General features: G+C 39.3%; 1 protein-coding gene across 6 annotated transcripts in view; it reads right to left on the bottom strand.

Annotated features, from left to right (window-relative positions):
- Positions 1-631: 631 nt before the first annotated feature.
- SPAG9 (sperm associated antigen 9) overlaps positions 632-8,596 on the bottom strand; it is a 63,828-nt gene continuing 55,863 nt past the window's right edge. For 4 of the 6 annotated variants that reach the window (XM_034067315.1, XM_034067314.1, XM_034067316.1 and 1 more), the window contains 4 exons: positions 8,139-8,177; positions 7,099-7,275; positions 6,183-6,323; positions 632-4,349 (listed from right to left, as the gene is read on the bottom strand). In XM_034067315.1, coding sequence (XP_033923206.1) covers positions 4,234-4,349; positions 6,183-6,323; positions 7,099-7,275; positions 8,139-8,177 — 473 coding nt within the window. In that variant the 3' untranslated portion in view covers positions 632-4,233. The remainder of the gene's footprint in view (positions 4,350-6,182; positions 6,324-7,098; positions 7,276-8,138; positions 8,178-8,596) is intronic. The other 2 variants (XM_034067317.1, XM_034067318.1) reach the window with 1 other exon arrangement.

Raw genomic sequence — 8,596 nt, 5'->3', positions numbered from 1 at the left:
GCACAGGGATCAGACAGCACTGTGCCCAAGCACACCAGGCCCCCCCCCAGCCCATTATCCTTGAGGTTAACCAAGTATTTCCAGCAGCACAGCCACTTGTCACACACCAATCAGGGACAAATGTGGATAGAAAGTGGCAGATGAGCCACAAAAATCTTAAACCCTAGCTCTAGCCCAGTGTCCTGTTTCTGCAGTGGAAATGAGTCTCCTGTCACTGAGTCCTCATTCTTCTGCCTTATAAATAGGGTGCTTCCTTTGCTCCAGAGTAAGCAGCCACTGTGTGTGTGAGCGTAGGTGGATCTTTGGTAAGGTGCTAAGAAAACCTGAACAACAGATTCCAGGACCAGTACCAGAGCTGCAGTTAGGCAGATCTCATCTAGATTCCTACCCCATCAATCAGAAGACAGCATGGCATCATTCAGTCAGTGAACAAAGCCTTTCTTCAGCATTGTTACTTAGGTCCAGGAGGACAGCAGGGTTACACTAGGTGTGGGCTGACTCAGATACATTGCTATCTCTATTTACAATGGCAGTATTTGGCTGCTAGTGTAAAATACCCCATGCTTATGCCTTCTGGTAGCATCAAAAACCTTCAAATGCAATAGATTACAAAGAACACACCAATCCGATGCATGTTTCATATACATATTTATATATATTTCATGTACAAAGTTACATTCTGAACCCCATGGATTCAATAATAGAAATAAATACTGAAATAACTACACTGCTATATGAGCTTTCCTGCTCACAGAAAAGAAGCCTCAAGTTTTAACAGACAGCAAGTTTAACGCTGTAGTATCCATCTCAGATTACAGAGGCAAGTAAAATTCAGCGTAAAGTGTCCAACAGACAAAACTTCCAAAAATTACAGACCATAAAATGTTTTTTAAAATATATGCTTAAAAGATTGAGAAATGTGCATCAACAGAAATTAATAAAGGAAACTTAATCTTGTTAGAGGGCGGGAGAGACATTAAGTGTATAGAAAAATGCTTTGAGGTGCAACATGGGTGGTTACATTATGGCATAACCCTGTTAGAAAAAGAAACCCCCCACATTTCGTTTCCCTAAAGAACTGGATTTGAGTTTATCGTGTCTTGTTTTACAGAGCAGGGCCCTCACAAGACACTGCCTCAACAGGGCCACTTACAAGAGTGCTAAGTCAGGTTTAATCCTTTGGTAGCTTTTATAATACTCACATGGAAATAAATATTCAGTTACACAGCATTTTAAAAGACACACGTTCTTTAGAACAGTTAGTATAATAAAACAGGTTTAACATTTGTTTGTTACTAAGGCAGCCTATGATAAAGTGTCTACGCTCTGTCAGCTCTATCTGATCCAACGCAGGAAGACCTTTACAAGAAATGGACAATGCAGCAACTTATACAACGCATTTCACCTTTACCATGCAAACACCCTTACCCAGGCAAGTAATGTGCTGCATATTTTGTGCTCGAAATGTTTCCAAACTATTCACAAGCTGTAGGTATCAAGAGATTAGCTCCTATTTATATGATGCTTTAATCACATGAGTGTATGCATAAACACATTCTTGAGACAGATTTGTAGGAGTGTATTGTCATCTCAATGCCCGGGTTTTTTACGTGCTTTATTCACCATTCAAAGCCATCTGCAGGAGGGTTTAGAAATCCCAGTGCACTGTGATGACAATAGGGACCCATTTAATCTACTGTGCCTTAGGACAGGGGATAAAGATTTAAATGAGAAATACAGAGAAGTGCACGTGCCTTCTACCTACACCCACAGTGGTACATCGTTATCCTACTGTTCTCTTTAAAACCCTTCCACTTTTGGACAGAAACAATCATTCTCTGGAATATTTGCAGGAGTCAGCCCACTGAGGTGACTGAAATGGCACGGTGGACCAGATACATTTGGCAAAAGACCAGGTACACACTTGCCAGATTGAACTGCTCTATTCGACAGCAGGAAAGCCACTCCGAGAAAACGGCTCACCACCAATGACACCTAAAATGCTACACAAGAACCAAGGAATTGTGCGCTTTGTTTTTCTGAGAACATGAGAATGTGACAATCAACCAGTGAGCAAAAGCTTTGGAGACTGTGCCTTCCAAAGGGGAAACAAAATCATTACAGGAAATGGCAGGAGAAGCAATGGAACTGCACCACTCACAGTGAAGATTCTGCACAACAGTGAAAGTTCAGACAGCATTTTGCTTTGACATCCAATTTCGTAAGTTAACTGAGATGGGCTTCAGGTTCAGTATACATGTCTATGTAAGTTTTAAATAGGTCCAAGAGTGTTTATTCTGGTTACTTTCTGTATTTGTATGGTTCCGAAAAGCTCCCAGACTTCATATTTAAGCCAAAGTACTTGAAGAGTGACGTTAAAGATGAATTTGGAAAGCAAATTATGAACAACATGCTCTCATCACTTTTGGCATTCTGAAGAGAAAAATACTACCAAGATATTAGATATCTTTAATAAGGATTCTTTTACTACATAGTTCATGTCCTAAATACATATTTACGAGAGAACAGCTGTGTACAAAATATGTTGCTTAAAAAGTATTTATACATATAAATCTAACCAATAGACCTGAATGGAGGCTTTCTGGTTTATCAGCTATGATATGCATTTGAAAAAGCTGCCTAAATATATATTTACACAATAGACCTCAGCTAAATGTGTTCATTTAAAAAATTAAGAAAATATATAAACACATGTTTGCCTGATAGACCAGAACTGCTCCTATTGCATAAAAATCTTTAGGCAGTTTTATAAAAGTGTTTCTACATTTACTCCTCTGAAACTGTTCAGTTCTCTCCCATCATCAAGTCACTCCCTTTCTCTGCTCATCTGAACAGTCCCAGCCTTTTTTGGGGGTAAATGCCAGATGTTTCTTAAAACCCCTCAAAACTTTGACTTTCCAGAGACTAACTGAAAGCACAAATCTGGGATTAAAAGCATTCTGAAGTACAGAAATCATGAAGTGTTTAACTTAGGGCTGATGCTGAACGTGGGAAATTCAATGTAAAAGGAAGACAGTCTTCAACTCACACTTATGGTTCAAAAAAATAGATGGTGAGTAGACAGAATGTCAGCCTAATATCAGAGTCTCCAGACTTCCATCAATTTACTCAATCTTAGTGTTACCTGCTAACATTGTTGCTTCTTTTTTTTTTCTTTTTTTTTCATTAATTTGGGTATGCAACTACCAAAAAAAAAAATAAATTTTCTACCTAATTTTCTGGCACTAAAGTTCCTTTACAATCTCACTTGGGCAGAATGCATTTTTCCTGTACACCCTCAGTCTTTTCTCATGCTCTAATCGAGGTCTCTAACCCTCACACATGTAGTGCCTCATGAGTTTGACCAGCTAGGCAGAGAAGATCATTCTAGTGCTTAGGACAGAAGGAATTAAGACAAGAAAAGAACAAAATATATCCCCTGTTCAATAATTTTACAGTTACTTCCAAATTTAAATCATCTTAAGAATACCCTTTGGAAACCGAATAGTTCCATGTCAGGGAGATGGAAAAACACTATGCTCAGAAATTGCTCATCGAGGGCAGCAGTTCTCAAACTTTAGAGGTTCAACAGTGAAAACACATGATTTTATTTAAATATTGTCATCTTAATTCCTATACAATCTCTTCTTCCCCCCAGAAATTCTGATGGATGTAACAAATTAAACCGTTGACACTATGTAAAAGCAAGATTCGCCAGGTTTGGAAACATAAGCGGAAATTTACAGTTTGCTTTAGCCCTCACTGAGTATTTGGATGAGTCTTAATAATCCATCTTATAATTTGTCCATTTTCTCTTAATACTCTGGGAATAACTTTGCTGTTTTACTCAATGCATTATACAGTGAAATGAAGCTCAGTTGTAATAAAGCTGAATTCAAGTGAGACTACCGAAGAAGTGAGCTACATTAGATTGCTGTGGTACAGTAAAACTAATGTCTCAGTTGCTTACTATGGTGTGCACACCAGTTCTGAGAAAGATCTGATTTCATTATACTCTTCCATGTAACACGGGTGCAGTAAAACAGCACAAGCTAATTCCTGTATAGTTAAAGGTGTGACAGATTTGCAATATAAAGTTAAACAGCAAATAAACGCTTCAACATCATGTAGTGAAACAGGTTTCACAAAATAAAAAACATGCAGAAGCTTTTTTTTTTTTGCTTTTTTTTGTCTTATATTTTTTAAGGTCTCCAGCTGCATCCTACAGGCTCCTCACTCACTGCCACACATTACTTGCCACACTATCAAGTGACTCCTCTCAGCTTTGGCTACAGAAGGTTCAAGTTGTAGAGCTTCTCCAAGGAGTTCAGATTCGCCACCTTCATCACCTGAAAAACAACAGCTTTGACTCAGGCTGACAATAAAGAACAGCATTAACATCAACTGAAACGAGACAAGTAGCATCTAGATTTACAAGAAATACACTAAAAGACAGCAGCTGCCATATGCTTATATAAAATCAGATTCAAGATTGTGACTATATACATCACAGATGGCAAGTCTGTTGCATAATTATTTCAGAGCAGAGTATTCTGATGGTCATATTCTTCAGCTCTAGGTCCCCAAATTAACTGCAGTTCTGCCAGTATCCATATTCTACACATTCCATTACTTAAAACTCTTTAAGGCAGAGAAACAACCACCTAATTTGCAAACATGCAGCACCTCCCAGGCAGGAGATGGTTATGCTGTGAGTTTAGCTAGCATAAACACATAAACCATATCAAGTGCTTTGGAAATCAGAGCAGTAACTAAGCAGAAGTGAGACAATGCAATGTTCATGTCTGTGATGAACCTTTCCCCTTCCTTCCTCTTGTTCACAGCTTGTCAAAGCTCTGCATACACTGGCACAAGACAGCCCCAAGCCTATTCTCCGTTACTGCTCTTCAAAAGAGAAAAGCAGTTCTGTAACTCCATCTGAACTCTTGGTAATAGGAGCTGACTTGGATCAAGGTGACAGACCAGCCACAGAACAGAACTACACCTAAACAGTAATAATACAGAGGCAGTCTTGTGGCACAGCAGAACATCAATTTACTCAGATGAAATGGGAACCAACCTACAACTTCAGGAAGGTTTCAAGTAGCAGTCTGGCTGGTTTTCGGGTTAGGCTACTTCAGAGGACTGAGGAATCTAAACACAGAATTAGCCTTAACTTACTTGAGCCATTGCTGCAATAATGTGATAATGGCTGAGCTAATGCAGCTCTAGCACTGACACATTCACAGCTTTGTATCATGCCACAAGGACAGCAAAATGCCCATCTGGTATGTGGCCATACCAGTTTGCTTGGAACAAGTACAGAGGTATTAGTACTCACTAGAGTGTGGCACAGAATTGCTCAAGCCCTGCCTCCCATGTAACTCCAGTGGGGTTACCAGCAGGAACATGTTTATCACTGAGTACTGGGGTGGGCAGAATCTGGGCTGGCCTTCACGAGTTGCTCTTTGTTGTGGTTTTTGTGGGTTTTTTTTTTTGCCATGTGGTTGGTTTTGAAAAGCACTCTAGACAGATTTAAGCAAAAGGTCAAAACCAGGAGTTGTGACTCCTTTTTACATCCTTTTTGTCGAGGTCTCCAACTGCAGATTCTAAGCACAGAACCACAACCACTCTTATTTCCCCAAAAGCTTCGATTAAAACAAAATTCAAAACCAAACATTTAAACAAGAAATCTTCTATGGGCTAGAGCATGCCAAAGTGCTAGTCAAGAAAAGCCAGGATCAGAATCAGAAGAGCACGAGAAGGTATGTGAACTTTTCCCCTTTTCACTCAAAAAATGAGTAAATCTTAGCTTGAGTGTCATTCACATAACACTTGACTTCATCATCAGTCTGCATATTTCAGTAACTAAGGGACATGTATTCCAGCAGTTTGAGAGAGAAAAATGAAAGCAGAAACTGTAAGGTGGTGCATGACTCCAAACCAGAGTTTCAAATAAGCCTTTTTCCACAGTCATCTCAGAGGTCACAGTTTACTGGGAGGAGGAAAAGCTGAAGGGGTGTGTGTGTGAGAATAAAAATACTTCTATCCTTATGCTTGCTTAGTAAAGACCATCTACTGACCAGCTACACAAATGCACCCTGCAATCACAACACATGCTATTATCTGGTTAATGACCTTGCAGTATGAAGAGGTTACAATTTTAAGTTCAGTTTTCTTACCCATTCTGAAGTCAATGTATCCTTCTCCACCACTTATCACCAACATTGATTTTAAGGGACTCTGGTTGAAGGACTCTTGGGCCACTTTATCAGCTGCTAGCTCCGTTCCACCACTACTACTTTGTGGGCAAACAACCTGACCTGGATTAGAAAGAGAATACATTTTTATGTCACACCCTGCAGAATACTACTGCTTCTATTTGGTCACTAAATGACATGATACCTAACAATACACTTAACTTTGGAGTCTAGTATCAATTCAGCAAGGGACAGAGCTTTGCTCTGATTTCATTCTCTAAAGAGATTAAGAATCTGCTCAGGTCAGTTCAATGAAAACAAAAGAATAAAATGCCTCCTGATATTTTTCACAGCACAGGCAGGCAGATCTAGAAAATTACATTAAAACAAACTTAAAGCCTTTCAGACAACAACTGAAATTATTCAATGCATGTCAGCTCTTCAGGCAAACTTCTGTCATAGACTTGCAGCACACAAGGTGCACAGAAGTGCCAAGAGGGCATTCAAACACTGCAGCTTCTAGGCAACTTTTTGCTTTTTCAACTGATAGTCTTTCCTCTGGGGGCTACTCCCTCAGTAGCTCATCCTTCCTGCATGGTATCAGGCTCTTAAATTGGACATGAATTAGCAGCTGACTGCCTTCTTCATAGGCAAGTGCTCCCTTATCACAGTACCTTTAGCCCAGACAGAAGCAAAGCATTTCTTTGTGACCAAACCCTTTTCTTCCCATTAAACAATACTGCACTTAGGAGTCAGACAAGTCTTGCAAATAAAAGATAAATAGTTTCTGACTGCATGCTTTCATACACTTGCTATCTTTGCCCTAAACACTACATTTAACTAAGCAAATGAGGGCAAAATAAGAAACTGCATTGGAAGAATGGTAATAAAACCTCACCAGGTACTGCCACAAAGAATTTAACAGCATCACGGTGCCCATGGAAGCAAAGCTGTGCATGTGCCATTGAACAATATGGTATGAATGTCCCTGGAGTCACTTTGTCACTGTTTTCATCACCATATACACGTATTACACTCCCCGGACGGTTTCCGGAGCCTGCTGCTGCTTTATTAGCTGTAAAAGAAGTGGTTTTGAGTTGAAAATACAAATTACAGCACTGGTTATTTGTTAAGAAACCTTATGGTACCATCTAAAAGCTAAAGCCAACTTAGGTAAAAATGAAACAGGAGGGCAGCAATGCCAATTCAAGACAGAGCTGGAAAGAAAAAAGATTGCATGCTTCGTTATTTTAAGTACATCAGAAAATGGAGCAGGATACTTATTAGTCTAGCATAAACACCAGATTTCAATACCCTACTTTTGGAAAGAAATAATTTGTGAAAGGACTGTATCTTTCATGGAAAAATAAGTACCACTAATGTGTTTCTGCAAGAGCAAATTCAGTGTACTTAAGCATATAATTAAAGACAGTTTCATTCCAACTAATCATAGGGTATCCCCTTGCCAGTATAAAGTCTCTAAATATAGCCACCTGTGGGCATGAAGGAGCTACCCTATTATCATTCTACATCTAGTTTTTAACCAGAAAGTTTTAATATCCACTAAACCAGAAGTACTCATGCTAGACATACAAGCCATCTCCATTCCAAAGACTATCAGAGTAGTGAAAGAAACAGTGATTTGTAACAAGACAGTAAATGATGTGGATTAATGACAAAGTTATAAAGGTATGGTATCACATTGGCTGGAAGAAAAACAAAGTCTGGATGAAAGTTCAGCTGCAACACAGGATGATATGCTAAACTGCTGAGCAGATTGGTGGCCATTTAGCAAACATAAAACTGCTGCAATGCAGTAACTGCAAGTGGAAAAACATTTAGGAACATACAAAGGGTAAATCTATAAGGAGTGGGAAACAGCCTTGAAGTGGCTATTAGAAGCCTGAAAATAGATTTTTGTTCAGGATCTGCACTTACCCCTCAGCCCCAGTAAACGTCCCTGGTGGAGGATTACAGCTAAAGTGAGAAAGGAGGAAAGGGGAAATGGATAGGTATGACAGTAGAGGAGAAGGATTAATGAGAACCCACCATTCACATTTTGGTTGTTGATAAGGTAGAGCTTAAAATTTTAGCTCCTAAAACCAGTAAATAGCTAATTACAGATGATTCAATAAAAAGTCAAAGAACAGCATCTTGTCATAGGAGTTTCAGCACAAAATGAACAAAAGCACTGGCACTTTTATGTGCTTTATCACCACAAAGTTCATTACTTATTATCAGCGTTTCCCCTTTCGCTCTTTCCTTGGCAGGAGGCTACCAAAGTAGCAAATAACAACTCATGTTTTCAAGTGCCTTTTGAAACATCACCTGCAAATCTCAAAGATGCCCTGCTATTGAGACCCAGGGAACTAAAATATGTGACTGCTGATCTGAGG

This window comes from Melopsittacus undulatus, chromosome 11, assembly GCF_012275295.1.
Source record: "Melopsittacus undulatus isolate bMelUnd1 chromosome 11, bMelUnd1.mat.Z, whole genome shotgun sequence".
Classification (NCBI taxonomy): Eukaryota; Metazoa; Chordata; class Aves; order Psittaciformes; family Psittaculidae; genus Melopsittacus; species Melopsittacus undulatus.
This window is presented reverse-complemented; position numbering and strand designations above follow the sequence as displayed.